General features: G+C 48.4%; 1 protein-coding gene across 2 annotated transcripts in view; it reads right to left on the bottom strand.

Annotated features, from left to right (window-relative positions):
* The window catches only part of IL1R2 (interleukin 1 receptor type 2), a 36356-nt gene extending 21891 nt beyond the window's left edge, over positions 1–14465 (bottom strand). The window contains exon 1 of one of the 2 annotated variants that reach the window (XM_040267759.1): positions 14361–14465. Coding sequence is in view for 1 of the 2 variants with exons in the window: in XM_040267758.1 (XP_040123692.1) it covers positions 14340–14353 (14 nt within the window). In the remaining variant the exon portion in view is untranslated. Of the gene's footprint in view, positions 1–14339 lie in introns of both variants that reach the window. The other variant, XM_040267758.1, reaches the window with a different exon arrangement.
* Between the last annotated feature and the right edge of the window lie 3455 nt (positions 14466–17920).

Here is a 17920-nt window from a genome sequence, read left to right as displayed (position 1 = left end):
CACTGAGCCGCCTGGGAAGCCCATGAGGATGCAGGCTCCATCTTATTCAGTTTCCATGGACTACGTGGTGCCCACTCCCAGATAGTACCAGGGAATGTGCACACCTGAAAGTCAGCTAGGGGGCTGGGAGTGATGAATGAATCCAGATAAAAACACCCTTGCCAGAACCTACCTTCATATTCTTGAAGGAGTTTGGCTTGTTCCCCATTCCTGGTGCAGATATCATTCAGAATGGCTCACAGTAAACCCAGATGGCTCTTAGCTTGCCAGGGCAGTGTTGGCAGACAGAGAAAGTGACCCTTGAACTCTAGAAACCTCCCCCACCTCATCACTGGGCAACCACCAGAAGATGGGGGCTCAGAGCTGTGTCCTGAGCTCCCCTACTGGTGACAGGTATTGACATGGAGGACCTGAGACTTTCCCCTTAGCTGGGTGTCCACTCTGGGCTGTCTCACCATTAGCTCTTCCTGCTTCTATTCCTGTAACTTTGCCTCTAACCCCACCCAAGGTTCACCAGGCTATTTACTTAGCATAAAGGTAATCCCAACATTGACCATGTTGCTTTATCCTCTTTGGACAGGGACTTCCCTGGTGGCTCAAATGGTAAGGAATCTGCCCGCAATGTGGGAGACCCAGGTTCGATCCCTGGGTCAGGAAGATCCCCTGGAGAAAGAAATAGCAACCCACTCCACTATTCTTGCCTGGGAAATCCTGTGGAGAGAGGAGCCTGGCAGGCTACAGTCGAAGGGGTCGCGGAGGGTCAGACACAACTGATTAACACATGCAGCTAATCCCATCCTAGTTGTACTGGTCCTAGCCAGACTCATGAGATCTCTAGTGAGGACTGAAAGAAATAGGAGTTAAACACACGTGCAATAAATACCAGTAGTCATGTACAGATGTGAGAGCTGGACCACAAAGAAGGCTGAAGAATTGATGCTTTTGAACTGTGGAGCTAGACAAGACTCTTGAGAATCCCTTGGACAGCAAGGAGATCAAACCAGTCAATCCTAAAGGAAAACAACCCTGAATATTTTTTGGAAGAACTGATGCTGAAACTGAAGCTCCAATAGTTTGGCCACCTGATGTGAAGAGCCAACTCATTAGAAAAGACCTTGATTCTGGGAAAGATTGAGGGCGTGAGGAGAAGGGCTGACAGAGGATGAGATGGTTGGATGGCATCATTGATTCAATGGACATGAGTTTGAGCAAACTCTGGCAGATGGTGAAGGACAGGGGATCCTGTGTGCTGCAGTCCATGGGGTTGCAAAGAGTCAGATACAACTTAGTGAGTGAACAACAACAATCAGTACCATAAATCTGAATAAATGAATGAAGTCAAAGACATTGATACAGGGACCAGGGGACCTGTGACGGCTGCTGTGATAAATACTGAGTGTTGATTCTTTTGTTTTGCCCCTGTGATGTGAATATCATGCCAAATCCATGGATGATAAAGTAGAAGAGATTAAAAAGGTAAAGTAGCTTGGCCAATATCTCACAGCTAGTATATGGGGTTGATGTTTAAACCCAGGATTGGTGATTCCAAAGCCTCTAGTCTTCAGAAACAAAGTTTCTATGACAGATGCTAACTTCCTTCTCCAGGGTCTGCTTCCCCAGTAACAGAAACCCCCTCAATTCTTAACCGAGCACCTCCCATCCCACACAAAGACTACATTTCCCAGCCTCTCTTGCAACTAGGAGTGGCCTGATGACAAAATCTAGGCCATTGAAATGTAAGTGGAAATGTATGATCCTCTCGGACATCAACTTAAAACTATCCTGAAAAACTTCAAAGACAGCTGCAAAGTCTGCCTTGCTGCCAGCTCAGTGTGGAGACGGTGGCTGGATGGGGCCGTGTGCAGGCCATGTGCGGAAGGAGCCTGGTCCTCAGCGCCTTCGTGGAGCTGCCCCCACCCCTACCCTGACTGCCCTCTTGGTTCAGGCGTCCTGTCACCCCTATCCTGAACCCCTAATTTCAAGGAGCTCAGTGAAGGAGCCCCACAGGGATCTGTCACACATAACATTCTCGCTGCTCTTCTTTCTGAGACCTGACTCTTAAAAATAAAACATTTCTGCCCGTTGACCGTAAAAAGTCATCTCAACTCTCCTGGGATGAAAGCACCCCCAAGGCTCAGGCTTAGCCTCCTCTGACGGGGAGAAGGTTTGTAACCACTTTTAAAGTCATTCTGACCCCAAGAGTCAGGCTGCGTCCACTCTGGGGTGGCTGCCTGCTGAAGCCTGGGAGCTGGGAGGGGATCCAAGAAATCTCGCCCCACCACTTTCTCTTCAACCCTCCTCTGGAAACCACATCTGGTGGGGGTGAGGAGTAGGGCTGACCCAACAAGGACACCCTGTTCCAGGGGTACAAAATTCTACACTGTTGCTCTCCTCCCAGCCCCTGCCCATCCATCCCTGACCCCTGCTGGACCCTCCAGTCCCACCTGGTTCCCCAGTCTCCCACCTGGACCCTGAGCCCCACCTGGGCTCCAAACCCCCTACCTAGACCCCCCAGTCCCGCCTGGGTCCCCCAACCCCCACATGGACCCTAGCCGCTGCCTGGACCCCTAGCCCCACGGTGACTCCCCAAGCCACCGCTAGGACCCCTGTAGCCCCACCTCGTGCCCCCCCAGTGTCACCTGGGCTCCCGAGCCCCCGCCTGGACCCCCAGCCCCCTCTGGGCCACTGATCCCATCCTGGGCACCCAGTGCCACCGAGGCTCCCCAATCCCTGGCCTGGACCCCCAGACCTGCCTGGGCCCCTAGCCAAAGGCAGCTGTCTCCAGCCCTCTCTGTGGACTTTGGCAAAACAGCAGCTTCCCTGTGACCTCTCCAGGAAGTGGCTTCAGACAATTAAACCGCAAACACATAGCAGTGATCATTTTCAATCATCTAAACCTCAGAAGCAGGCTGGAACCAGAGCTGCCACAGTGTGGGAAACATCAGGTTTTGGCAGCCCCGAGGAAGAAGAATTCATTTTGCAGCAAAATGCTATTTTCCTGTCCTACTTTCTTTAAATGTGTCTTTAAATTACAGGCAGTTTGACATTTCTGCTTGAATCTGAGATGACCTTCTTACTGGAAGAAAGAAATTGTAAAGGCATTTTGTTCCAAGTATTTGAGTTACAGTTCTAGCTTTATTTTTTGCTTCTGTCAAATGACCTGTTTTGCTGAACTCAGTGTAAAAGAGGAATAGGAGGCAAAGCAGGGCCAGGCTCAGAAAATGACCAAAAATGTGGGGAAAATTGAAAAAAAGAAAAAGAATGAAGTAAGGTGGAAATTGTTGATGGTTCAACCTAAGCCAGGGGTGCCCAGGAAGAGGAAGGGGCGGGAAGGAAGCGGAGGCCTGAGCAGTGTCCACCACAGGCCGCCTGAGGCCCAGGTGACTGTACCTGCCTGTGACCCTGGGCCTGACTCCTGCTCAAGGATGAACACGCAGCCTACGGGGTGTACAGGTGTTTACTTCGCCTTTTACTTTAATTCTGAACAATTCCAACAGACTAAAAATTTGCAGGAAGTTATATAAACTAAAAAGTAGAGCACCAGTATGTATCCCACCTTGTTGTTATTGTTTAGTCGGGTCTGACTCTTTGAGACCCCATGGACTGTAGCCCGCCGGGCTTATCGGTCCATGGGATTCTCCAGGCAAGAATACCGGAGTGGGTTGCCACTGCCTCCTCCAAGGGACCTTCCTGACTCGGGAATCGAACCTGTGTCTCCTGCATTGGCAGGTGGATTCCTTACCACTGAGCCACCTGGGAGGCCCAGTGTATCTTACCCAGAGTCACCAATTTTGGTTTATTCTCATCTTCTCTGTCTTTCTGTCTGTCTCTCTTTCTGGGCCCTTGACCCCTTCCTGACCCCGCATGACCTCTGTGCTTCTCAGAAACTTGGATCCAAATACTTTTCATTTTGCTTCAACTTTTAATTTAGAAAAAATTTCCAAGCTTAATTTTGATGTAAACAGTAATTTCCCATAGTTTTCAGAAGTGGGGCCTGGGCCCCCAAACCCTGGCTGGACCCCCAGCCCTGCTTGGGCCCACCCCAGTCCCACCTGGGCCATACACACACACACACACACACACACACACACACATACTTTCCCCTGAACCCCTGAAAGTTTATTGAGAGTAAAATAAGCAAACGTTAGCTCCAGAGATAAAAGGAGCAAAAATTTTACTCTCTAGTATATTTGAGTGTCTCTCTTAATTCACCTAGAAGATGAAACTTTTCTTCATTTCTACCTTCACCTTGTTCCCGGAAGGTTTTAAGCCACTACGAGTGGCTTCCATCTATGAGTCAGGAAGTACAGTCATCCAGCACACAAACACACGGTGCCAGACCTTGACTATCGGTGAAGTCAAATATCTCTCCAGCCTCACGCCTACCACTGAGTCACGTCCAGTTTGCAAATTCCTAAAAATCTAAACAGGGTGTTTCAGGGATGTGATACAAAACCCCCTGAAACCTATGGGGAAATAAATATTTACATCAAAATTAAGCTTGGAAAAGCAACTACTAATTCAATGTTGAAGCCAAATAAAAAGTATTTGGAACAAGGTCTCTGGGAAGCACAGAATGTTAGGCATTTGAGGTTCTCTAACTTCAGATACAGAGAAATAACAGACAGGTTTGAGGCAGACAAACATGTTGGTTCAGAGCGGAATCCCTGAGAGATGTCCACACACTGTTTTTGTCCTGTAGAAAAGAGAAGCTAGCATTTCCCTCCCGCCTGGGATTAAGGGAATTTGGAGCACGACGGTGGGACTGCTTCAGGTCTGCGTGGCTGTGTCAGCGGCAAGCCTTGACCCTAATGGGGTCAGGGAGACAGATGCGCTAACTGGAAGCCAGGGTACAGGAAGACCCTTCTTTGGCAGAATCAGCCATTGGGCCATATTCGGCGGAATCTCAAAGGCGACAACTTGGTAAGGCTCAGACTCAGCTCCACCATGGGCTACACACTCTCTTTCTACTGTACTGTCTACCAGTAAGCGTCTTTCTCTCTAAAATCACCCTTTCCCAGTGAATTTATCTGCAAAACAGAAGCAGAGCTACAGATGGAGAAAACAAACTTACAGCTGCCAGGGGGTAAAGAAGGGTGGAGGGATAAACTGGGAAATTGGGATTGACCAATACACACTACTACATATAAAACAGAAAACCAACAAGGACCTACTGTACAGCACAGGGAACTCCACTCGATACTGTGTAATGACCTATGGGAAAAGAATCTCAGAAATAAAAAGGAGCAAATAGATGTATATATATATATAACTGATTCACTGTGCTATACATCTGAAACACAACATTATAAATCAACTATACGCCAATAAAAAATTTTTTTAACAAAAATAAATTTTTTAAATTAAATAAAAAAATAAAATCACTCATTCCCTGTCAAACTTTTTAAACTTTGACCAACTTCTGCCCCAGGAACCATTAACCAAGAGAGTCAGTAAATCAGCTCAGCTTATCCTGCCACTCAAATACTCCATTCACGTGTTTCATTCCCAGCAAGCCGCAGTCGTTCAGAACCCCTGGGGCCATCAGGGGGCACAGTGGGGCCACGTCAGCCAATGCATTGGCTCTGACTCCCAGGCAAGACCAGACCCTGGGTTTCCCAGCCATGAACTTCAGCAGGAGATATTAGGTGGACACTGTGTGGCCAGCCAGGCCCAGGACCATCTTCATGGAAGCCAGTGAGGAGCCCCCGGGCCAGCAGATGGGGACCAGCCACCCTCCCCATCACACCCTGGGGACACAGCTTCCCCAGTTCTCAGACTCTGGTCCTGGCAAGAAGTAGGTGGCAAGGTCAGAAACTCTCAGAGACTGAGCATCTACCCAAAGCTTCAGTCGCTCGGTCATATCTGACTTCTGGCAACCCCGTGGACTGTAGCTCGCCAGGCTCCTCTGTCCATGGGATTTCCTGGGCAAGAATACTGGAGTGGGTTGCCATTTCCTTCTCCAGGGGATCTTTCTGACCTAGAGATCAAACCTGGGTCTCCTGTATTGCAGGCAGATTCTTTGCCATCTGAGCCATATACCCAAAAGAGACTGAATAAAACCCAGAGAGGCAGAGCTGGGCCAACCTAGACCAGAATAACATGGACTGGCAGCTTAAATTCCCCTTTACTCACTAACAGGAGTGAGAAGTGGAGTATTTCCTGCCATATCAGTAAACAAGGATGTCACAGTCATCAGCGTTTCCAGCCCTCCAGGGCACTCAGGAAGAAGAACACATGCCCTGGCAACCATTAGGGTGCAGCCACCCTCTACAGTGAGCCCTGAAGAACTCAGGATGTGAAAAAAAAAAAAAAAAACACAGGATACTGGGTGTGTGTTTTGAGATACATATGGAAGGAATGATTTTAGTGAGCCCAGACTCTTGCATCTTCCCATACACAGGAGGGCACTGGATTCCTTAATTTGAGATTGGTTTTCTGTAATTCACAAAAATACTTTTGATTTTCAGACTACCTACCCTTTGTTGCAAACTCCTATACAACCTAACTCCTCCCCACCACCTCCTCAGAGTAATTCTCTCAGGGTTACTTGAGATGCTGTCTCCCAGGCCTGAAGTCCTAAAAAATTCCCATCAAATGAAACATAGCTCTCAACTTTTAGGTTGTGACCATTTTTTAAGTTGACAGGAGCCTCAGGAATCAAATGAGATTATTAGAAAAGTTATTAAAAGCTCATTTTTGTGACATCAGCTTGCAGTGAGTACAAATATTCACCCCCATACATATATTTTGGAAATATTTCCTCCCCAAGTTATTAAGCTGTCAGAACAGAGGAGATTTTTCTTCTTATGCTTTAAAAGATCATCTCCTACTCCCTGGAAAATATGCCCACCCAGAATGGCTTGTCCCCTAAGGGTCACAAATGGCATTAAGTTCCCCCCAGCCCTGTGCCCAGCACAGACAAGAGAAGTGAAAATCAAGCCAAAATAAACCAATCACGCTAGGAAACCCAAGCGATTCTGGTCTATCGGGTGTGGAGAAAGTCCTTGGCACAAGAATCCCCAGTCATTAGCCTGAAGACAGCCCAGAAATGACTGGATTGTCCACCAACCCAGGAAGTCCCACCAAGAAACTCTTTGCTCTCCTCTGGGCCCAGAGGGAGAGTTTCTGTTGCAGGGAAAAGGAAAAGAGAGGAAGGAGTTTTTCTTTTCTTTCCTGAGACCGAAGAAGATAAAGAGAAGAGTAAGCAGGCCTGGCCACTCTTAGTTTTTACTTTAATTGTTCCTCATCTGCAGTCTGTAACTAGGTTTGTGTTTCCGCCCCCCAGCTCCCATTTTGCACCTGTTATCCTTTGACTGTATGCTAATTACATCCTGTATCTGCTCACCTTTACAGCACTCTCCCCCACAGATCACCCCTTGTAGTTTTTCTCTTTTTTACATTATAGAAAGAAGGCCCAATACAACACCCAAAAGACAGTAGACTCAACTACAGGCTACCAGACTGCCGGCCTCAATGCCAGCCTATGACTGTTTTTAAAACAATGCAAGAGAAAGAATACAGGATCCTTACACCTTCGCTCCTCATCACCTCACCCTGACTGTGAGCCCTCATCGAATATAAGCCCCCAGGTTCCTCATGGAAAGGGACACAATTCTTGAGGCTCGAGCCGATCGTGTTCTCCCCCTCTGCCGGCTGGGGATTAAAGCTGCCTTTCTATTTCCTCCAAATTCCATGTTTTTTCACTCCACTTCAGTGGGCAGAGAAAGCCAAGATTTTGGTGGTACTCCCTTCACACACGTGCTCCCTCTGGCTTCTCCCAGGCGGCCAGGACAGCCAGATCCATCCCTGGTGTGAGTCAAGCATCCTGAAGCTGAGCTACCTGAAATTCTGCCTCCTCTCTGGCAACACAGGGGTTGATAGACTCAGGTTCCCAGCATCTGGACTGGTGCTACCTTGAGGCGCACAAGGAATTTCACTTCTCTGTACCCTTGAAGTTAGGCACGGTCACAGGACTGGTTATCATAAGGAAGCGGGAAGGACGTGGGTCACCCCCAGGAGTTTTATTTCTGGTTAATCCACGCCCCCACCCAGCTTTGTCTTCTACCATGGAGAACCCTGAACCCTTGTTGCTGGATGGCGGCCACCTCGGATAGTCAGGGCACCCTGATAGGAGGCTGAGGTTTACTTCTATCCATAGGTTCATTCCCTTGTTCCTGAGTGTCTATTTTCCCTTTGGTCATGTACGGATATGAGAGTTGGACCATACAAAGGGCTGAGTGCCCAAGAATTGATGCTTTCAAGTTGTGGTGCTAAAGAAGACTCTTGAGAGTCCCTTGGACAGCAAGGAGATCAAACCAGTCAATCCTAAAGTAAATAAATCCTGAATATTCATTGGAAGGACTAATGCTGAAGCTCCAATACTTTGGCCACCTATGTGAAGAGCCAACTCATTGGAAAAGACCCTGATGCTGGGAAAGATTGAGGGCAGGAGAAGGGGATAACAGAGGATGAGATGTTTGGATGGCATCACTGACTCAATGGCTATGAGTTTGAGCAAACTCAGGGAGATACTGAAGGATAGGGAAGCCTGACGTGCTGCAGTCTGTGTGGATGCAAAGATTTGGATACAACTTAGCAACTGAACAACAACAAATAGAAACACCAATTTTTCACCCCAGCACTTGTGTTGAGATAATCTGAAGTTGACATTGTCTACCAAAGTTCTCTTTAGGCACAGCAATCCAGGAGAAGAATGAGGTCACTGGATTTGCTTTCTATTGCCCTGGAGCAAAAGACCACAGACTCAGTGACGCGAAACCAGGCCCCATTATGAGCTCACATCACTGTGGGCCTACCTGCTCGGGTAGATTCTGTTTAGGGTCCCACAGTGAAGTGAAAGCCGCTCAGTCGTGTCTGACTCTTTGTGACCCCATGGACTATACAGTCCATGGAATTCTCCAGGCCAGAATACCGGAGTGGATAGCCTTTCCCTTCTCCAGGGGATCTTCCCAACCTAGGGACTGAACCCAGTTCTCCCGCATTACAGGCAGATTCTTTACCAGCTGAGCCACCAGGGAGGCCCCACAGGCAGATATCAAAGCTTGGGGTCCCGGCCCACGTGCCTGGGGCTGTTGGCAGAATTCAGTTCCTTGCAACTCTACAGCTGGGGTCCCCACTTTCTTGCCGGCTGTCAGCCAAGGCCGCTCTCAGCAACTAGAGGCCGCTGCTGCTTCCTGCCCCGGGGCCCTCTCCTCAACAGGACAGTTTGTTTCCTCAGAGCCAAGGGACAATCTCGGTTCTACTTCACATCTCTCTTACTCTGGACTGTGACCCCAGATCTTCTTTTAAAGAACTAAGGGCTTCCCTGGTGGTCCAGGGGTTAAGAATTCACCTGCCAGTGCAGGGGACATGAGTTCAATCCCCAGTCTGGGAAGAACCCACATGCTACAGGGCAACTAAGCCCGTGAACCACACACACCGTGGAAGCCCACACACCCCAGAGCCCGTGCTCCACAACAGGAGAAGCCCACCCCTCAACTAGAGAGCAGCCCCACTCCCCGCAACTGCAGAAAGTCCATTCGCAGCAACCAGAGCCCAGCGCAGCCAAAATAATACACAAATAAATAAGGAGCCCAGCTGGTTGTGCCAGGCTGGCCTTCCATTTGACTAATTTCAAGTCAATTGACTGGAGACCTAAAATACACCTGCAAAATTCCCTCTCCTTTGCTGCATATGGTCCCCTAATCGTGGGAAAGCCATTCCATAATGTTTGTATAACCCACTCTCGTTCAAGGGGAGGGGCTTAACAAAGCATGATCAGTGAGGGGTGTCTTGTAATTCTGCCAACCACAGACAGTTAAGGAAGCATTCTGATGACCATCAGCTCTAGAAAATTTAGGGCACATCCAAAGCCATACATTAACTTCCTTGCTCCCAGATAAGAACACTTGGTCTCAAATATTCTAAAGCCTTCCTACTCAAGGTGTGGTCCCTGGGCCAGCAGCATAGACATATACCACTTATGAGAAATGCAAAATCTCTGGCCCCAGCCCAGACCTAGGGAACCAGAATCGGCTGTGCTCTACTCCCACGTGATCTGAGAAGCATTGATATTTAGGCCTGGCTTATCCTTAAATAAAGTAAGCAGATACCCACAGGAATTAAGAGCAGAGATTATGTTAAGTCCCTGTGCCTCTGATCACGCCAGCCCTCTCAGAGTGGGTTTTGAAATTCTGAGGCCAGTGTCTGATAATCTGACGATGATGACGGTGAGGATGGTGACGACAACTAACATTTCTTGACCATCCCCCATGTGCCAGGCACTGGCTGAAGTCTTGACACCTATGATTTCTTTCAACGTTCTCAGTACTTTACAAACTAGATATTAGTATTTTCCTTTTAGAGATAAAGACATTGAGGCTTCCAGATGTTAAATAACACCTCCAAGGAAATACAAGTAGAAGCGGCGGAGCCAGGATTGGGCCCTCGTCCCTTTAACTTAAGGGTGATGGGATCTGATTGTCACAAGGTGTCAAAACTACGCTGGGAACCACAGACTGGGGGTCACAGACCTATTCAACATGTGGGTGTGCATCTTCCAGTCAGAGTGGTGGCGCTGTCTTCCATTAAATGTCTTTCCAAGGGACAGACTCATTGCAGTGGGTCACAGGCCCTGTCACTCACAACCTCACAGATTTGACTTACTTCCTGGCCCCTGACCACTTTCAGACTAACAATTCCCCAATTAAGCCCAAGCACTCTTAAAGTTCCTCTTGACGTGCCATGAAAAATCTGAGTGAAATGGGTACTATCCAAAACCATTTTTAAAACAACAAAAGAACCCCTGCTCTCTAATCCATCCATTTCATCGGATGAATGAAACATCCAGAAACATAAAGTTATATGTCCAAGTCACAAGATAGCAAGATAATATCCCAGTTTTAAATGGAGCTCTTTTGGCCCATAATCAAGTGCCATGATAACTGACCTCCTGTGTTTAGGAAATTACTTCTGTTTCATATGAGGTTCTTAACTCAAGGATGCTCCAGACATGTTTCGATGGAGTTCCATACAGATTCTCAGATTTCTCTCTGTTCATGCTACTGGTGAATCAAATGCCCATTTATCTAATGACAGTCAATCAGATACATAACAGGTTTAGAACCCAGGTTCTGAGGGGAGACTTAGATGTTTGTGAAAAAAGAAATGTAATTTTTTTCCCATCTAAGTTCACAGACTCCCAGAATTCTAAGCCCCTTCAGTGGACCCCACATTAAGAATCCCTCCTCTGGGACTCCCCTAGTGGGCCAGGGGGTAAGACTCCATGCCCCCAGCGTAGAGGGCCTGGGTTTGATCCCTGGTCAGGGAACCAGATCCAACATGTCACAACTAAGATCCAACATGCTGCAACTAAAGAGCTCGCATGCTACAACTAAGGCCTGATGCAGGCAAATAAGTAAATAGATGTTAAAGAAAAAGAAGTCCCTAAACAGGTTATAAAAGTGTGCCAGTGAGGAACACAGCAGGTAGAACAGAGCAGTGGATATCGGCCTTGGCTACACATCAGAAGTGCCTAGAAAGCTTTAAAAGCTGAAGATGCCTGAGCCTCACCCCTCAAAGTTCCTGATGTAATTGGTCCCAGGTACAGGGAGTTTTAAAACCTCTCTAGGTGATTTTAATGCTCAACCAGGGCTAAGAACACTGGAGCAGGTATTCTGAGAAGCTAGAGGAGCAACACCATCCTCATCACTATTTTTCCTGTGACCCCATCAACTGGAAACTTCCATATCCCTTTCATCTTTTCGCTGTCCTCTTCCTCCCTCCTTCAAGCAATACGCCTTCGTGAGTGGGGAACAAAATTGAGAGGAAACTGAGGTCTGGTTTCGACACTGATATACTCACTTGTTTCAGCTGATTCGCCTCTGGACATGAGCTCTCTTAACCTCCTAAGGAAGTGGTTCTCCAGGTCCCCAGACCAGTCACCCTAGCACCACCTGGTAACCCAGGAGCAGCACAGGTCCTCCTCCCCCTCCCTCCCCTGCACCTACTGAATCCAAAACCCTGAGTGGTCTCAGCCATCATTTTAATAAAGTCCTTCAGGTGATGCTGAAGCACACTCAGGTTTGAGAACCTCTTGTCAAAGGCACTGTCATGATCTAGTATCCCCCATGAACAGAGCAGGTGATGGTGATGTAAAAAGACCACCTGGGGCTTCTTTGATAGTCTAGAGGTTAAGAACGTGCCTTGCAACGCAGGGTTCGATCCTTGGTCAGGGAAGATCCCACATGTCACGGAGCAACTAAGTCTGTGTGCCAAAATCACTGAGCCTGTGCCCTAGAGCTCGGAAGCTGCGACTGCTGAAGCGCGTGTGCACAGTCTGTGCCCCACAACGAGAAGCCACTGCAATGAGAAGCCTGCACACTGCAGCAAAAAGTAGCCCCCTCCTCAAGCAAGTAGAGAAAGCCTGCACGCAGCAACGAAGACCCAGCACAGCCAAACATAATAAATCTTAAAAAAACAAAAAGACCACCTGACTCTACGCTGCATGCTTGCTCTACTTCAGCTGTGCTTTACTAGATGCCACCTCTGCCGTCCTAGCTCTGAGCATTCCTGATCACCCAGGTGTTGACTGTCAAATAGCCCGGCTTTGAGGGGCTGGTGGGAGTAGAGACATTGCGGGGAGAGGGGGAAGGCTGGCTGGCAGCATGGAGAGAGGGGTCCCAGACCAGCTGGGAACAAATGCGGCAGTGACTGTCTTCACAGCCCCCCGCCCCATTCCACCTGAACTCTCTTCTTGCCCATTAGGATAACCAGACAGGTTAAAAAGTGGGAAATACCATTAAAATGGACAAGACTGTCATGAGGTTTGAAGGAAGGTACCGCTTCCATGATGCATGTGGGAGGCGCCCCCTCCCCACCCCTGCCTTGTTTGGAAGGCAGAGCTCAGGGAAGGGTGAACTGAGGGGCATGGAGGGACGCCCCATCACCCCACCGCAGACAGCGAGCTGCGGGAAGAACTCCGAAGGGCAGGTCACTCAACAGCCCCAGTTTACCAAGATGACACGCCCTGACCCAGGATCACACAGCATTAGAGGCAGAGTGGGGCCAGGGGCTCCCGAGGGAGCTGGGAGCCAGGGAGAGAACAGGCTTCCAAAGCGGAGTTTGGATTTGAGAAGGACGGTTAACACAGAGAGAAAACATTCAGATGGCACCCCCCTGTGCCTGGCACTGAACCAAGCTCCATGTGGGTTGGATTCATTTACTCTGCTGGGCTTCCCAGGTGGCCCTAGTGGTAAAGAACCCACCTGCCAATGCAGGAGACATAAGAGATCCAGGTTTAATCCCTGGGTGGGAAGATCCCCTAAAGGAGGAAATGGAAACCCACTCTAGTATTCCTGCCTGAAGAATCCCATGGACAGAGGAGCCTGGTGGCCTACAGTCCATGGGGTCGCAAAGAGTTGGACACAACAGCAACTTCACTTACACTTACTTAACGTTTCCTGACTGCGGATTACTGGTGAGCTGCTGGCTATTGGGTGGACCATCTCTGTTGATGGTACTCCTGATTCACTCAAGTACAGGGTTCTTAAAAGACAGTCACCATAGGAACACACGCATGATGTCATACAGTTATAACAGGCACAGCCGGACTTGAACTTGGGCCCTTCAGCCTCTGGGACTGGCACTTAACCACACTCTGCCTGCTGCTCTTCCAAGCTGGCCAAAAGGTTTGGGGCTCAGCCAACCCCGAGAGCTCAGATGTTAGAAAAGTTACTCATACTTTGGAAAAGAAAGCATCCCGTGATCTTTCCAAAGAGGAAAGCCTCTAAGCTCAGTGTAAATCCCAGAGGCACAGCCTCCTCTGAGCCAGAGACAGACCCTCTCAGCCATTCCTCCCCTCTTCCTGATTCCATGGCAGTTTCGCCTGTCACTCCAATCACAGCGACAGTAAACAATCTGCCTCCAATGCAGGAGACCTGGGATCGATCCCTGGGTCAGGAAGAGCCCCTGGAGGAGGGCATGGCAACCCACACCAGTATTCTTGCCTGGAGAATCCCATGGACAGAGGAGCCTGGTGGGCTACAGCCCAAGGGGTCGCAAAAGAGTCAAGACAGGCCTGAGCGACTTTCACTCACTCACTCCAATCATAGAAAGTCCTTGGAAACCCTCTGATCCAGCCCCTTTCTTGACAGAGAAACTGAAACCGCCAAAGGTCCAAGTCACCTTCCCATGGGTGGGGAAGGTCACAGAGAGAAGGGAGCCACCTGGAGGGGCAATTTGCGGTCTAGAGACATCAGGGAAGCTTCCTGAGGTTCCCTGGAGAAATGATGGAGCCCAGGTGCCCTGACTCCCAGATCGATCCCGTCTCCCCTTACCTGCAGTTCTGCATTGCTCACCTGGAGCTTGTCTCCTGGGAAGGCTGCCAGGCCTTTCACCTTCAGTGGAAGCTCAGCGGCCGGGCAGGAATTTATATCCTCGTTGTCTAGGGATTTCCCAATCGGGCTTGCGTCCCTCCCCCAACTGGGTGGCTGTGAACACACCTTTTCCCTTCTCACTGAGAGCGCCCTCCAAGCTGCAGCTCTGGGTGTGTGATCACTCAAATGGGGAAGTGGCCAAGGAAACTCTGTGTGAGTTTCCCTATTTTTTGTGACTCGCTAAAACTTGCGTACTTCCAGCTGCGAGGTGATTTTACAGGGATGTGTATTTTGCCTGCCACAGTCCTGTTCAAAAGGAAAAAGAGGACTTTGGAACTTTAACCAGGGACAGAGTTGCTATTTCCCCCGTGAAGTCCTTCTGGGGATAGAGAACCCCTGCCCCCAGTCTTATGTGATGTTTAACTGTTACTGAAAGAAGAAGGTGGTTTTTCCAAATATTTATCAGAGTTTGTGGGATTTGGTTGAGTAATATGTACCCTGGAGGTGGAAATTCATGTCTATGCAAGACAGATGGCGGTAACTCTCCCCTTAGGAGCAGTCCCTGGAGCTAGAAAGGATGGAGTCCTGGGGAGAGGATGAGCCTGGACCCAGGCTGGTGCTGGGGGATGGAAAGGAAAAACACACTTCCAAATGTCCTTAAAAATCCCCGTTACTATCCTAACGGACAGTTTCTGTCTGATTTATTCAGATACTGATGTTCTTAAAGGTAAAAATGCAGAAACAGAAACCCTTGTAGAGAAATCTTAGGAATTTCATACCCAGGGCAAATGGTTCAGAGTCAAAAGCACCCACTGACCCTAGTTTTATTCTTCTGCTGACAAGGAAGGTAGGGCTTCCCTGGTGGTAAAGAATCTGCCTGACAATGCAGGAGATGTGAGTTTCATCCCTGGGTTGGGAAGATTCTGCTGGACAAGGAAATGGAAACCCACTCCAGCATTCTTGCTTGGTAAGTCCCAAGGACAGAGGAGTCTGACAGGCTACAGTCCCTGGGGTCTCAAAAGAGTTGGACATGACTTAGTGACTGAACAACAACAAGAAAGGTAATTCTTGGGGGTCTCAACTCAGATGAGTAAATAAAATCTGAGAAAAACACCATACTGGAGCAAGATGGAGACTTTTGAGATGGTCAAATCCATCCTCCAGTTTAAAGCAGAACAAACTGAGGTCCAGGCATATAGGGGTACCACAGATGAGCTTACTGGATTAATTTAGTGTTTGCGTAACTTCATGATGAGGTTCTTATGGAAGCTGTCTGTTTGTGTGAGTTGCTCAGTCATGTCTGACTCTGTGACCCCATGGACTGTAGCCTGCCAGTTTCCTCTGACCATATTTCCCAGGCAAGAATATTGGAGTGTTGCCATTTTCTTCTCCAGGGGATCTTCCCAACCCAAGAATCAAACTTGGGTCTCCAGGAGCTGGGAATACCCACCAAAACAGTTTATTAGGCAAAGAGTAAATGTTACACTGTATCCCTGTTTCATCTTTTTTCAAGGACCAGTTGAAGGGGGAATACTTGTTTCTGTCCCATAACTTTAACATGGTAAGATCAAAAAGTATGCTATAAATTTGCAGTCCAGCCAAAGAAATTCCAAGGGGGTACATTCACCTCAGCAGGTAAATCTCACCAAACACCATCATCATCCCAGGATGAAAGGCATGTTGATAACTGAATCCTCTCCATACTATCACTGTGGTCAGCCAAACACATGAGTCCAGCTGACCCGCCTCTTTGGGATCCTAGTCACTGAATAGCACAGGGCAGCCCACATGAGTAGCGCCAAAGAGAGGAAGTGAAATCACGCCATGTGCCTTTCAGCATTTGGCCATGCTGAAGGGTAACTGCTTACCTTATGATCCACAAAGAGGAATTTACACAACCTTGGAGAAGGCAATGGCACCCCACTCCAGTACTCTTGCCTGGAAAATCCAGCCTGGTGGGCTGCAGTCCATGGAGTCGCAAAGAGTCGGACACGACTGAGTGACATCACTTTCACTGTTCACTTTCATGCATTGGAGAAGAAATGGCAACCCACTTCAGTGTTCTTGCCTGGAGAATCCCAGGGACAGCGGAGCCTGGTGGGCTGCCATCTATGGGGTTGCACGGAGTCGGACACGACTGAAGCGACTTAGCAGCAGCAGCAGCAGCAGTTTTTTCTATGGGAAACCTTGATCCTCAAGACACAAGAATTGTTTGAATAGTCCTTTTAAAAAACTAATACTTCAGGGAATTCCCTGGCAGTTGGGTGGTTAAGGGGCTTCCCTGGTGGCTCAGATGGTAAAGAATCTGCATGACTCCAGGCTTCCACCACAGGGGAAAACAAGTTCTGTTCATGGTTGGGAAAGTAAGATCCTGCATGCCTTGTGGCCAAAAATTAAAAAAAAAAAAAATTAATGCCTCAGACTCACAGTCATTCAAGTCAGACTGCAGGGGCCCGCAGCAGTGCAGGTTGACCTCATTTTACTGGACTTTATTTAGCAGATACTGCATTTATTACACATTGAAGGTTTGCAGCAACCTGGGTTTGAACAAGTCTAGGGGTGCCACTCTTCCAATAGCATTTGATCACTTGTGTCTGTTTCACATTTTGGCCATTCTCCAAGTATTTCACATTTTTCATTATGATTATTATAGTTGTGACGGTGATCTTTGACAGGACTATTGCAAAAAGGTGATGACGCACTGAAGGCTCAGATGATGGTTAGCATTTTTTAGCAAGAAAGTATTTTTCAGTTAAGGTATGTACTTTTTTTTTAGACATAATGTTATTGCGTGCTTAATAGATTACAGTAGAGTGTATTACACTTTTATATACACTACAAAACCAAAAAAAAAAAAAATCCACGTGACTCACTTTATTGCGAGATTCACATTATTGCGGAGGTCTGGAACCCACCCTGCAGTACCTCCAGGGCTTCATTTCTGCATCGTCCTTCCCGTGCAGAGTTTCTCCACCAAGTGATGGGAAATAAACAAGGCACAGCATGTTCTGTGCCATCTCGAAACCTCTGAGGTTTGAGGTGAAGGTCACCCAGGATGTTTATTGCAAGGGTTGAAGCAATGAGTCTTCATCCTTTTAGACTCAGGAGGACTTTTCAAAGTCCGTTCTGGTTCAGAAATCAGCAGCGTCCTCTGCAAACCCCGCAACAAGCTTCACCTGGCCCCCTTTTCTTCCTTCCTTACAATGATGTGGAGGCAGAGGTTGGGGCTGATGAGAGGGGAGCTGGAGGCAAGGATGCTGTGGCTTGGCCACTGCGATGTGTATTACAACATGGGCTACTGGTCCCCGGTTTAATGGGACAGCCTCTGCCATAGTATCCCCATAGATCCACTCATTCTTTCTCTATATAATTTTATTTCCTTATTTTTGCTTGTGCTGGGTCTTCGGTGCTTTGTGAGGGTTTTCTCTAGTTGCAGCGAGCAGGGGCTCCTCTCCAGGTGTGGCGCGCAGGCTTCTCCTTGCGGCTCCTCTGGTTGCGGTGCACGGGCTCTCGGGTGCACGGGCTCAGTAGTTGCAGTTCCC

Source organism: Oryx dammah, unplaced genomic scaffold, assembly GCF_014754425.2.
Source record: "Oryx dammah isolate SB20612 unplaced genomic scaffold, SCBI_Odam_1.1 HiC_scaffold_25, whole genome shotgun sequence".
In the NCBI taxonomy this organism is placed as follows: Eukaryota; Metazoa; Chordata; class Mammalia; order Artiodactyla; family Bovidae; genus Oryx; species Oryx dammah.
Note: the sequence above shows the minus strand (reverse complement) of the source record. Positions and strands in the feature narration are given on the sequence as shown.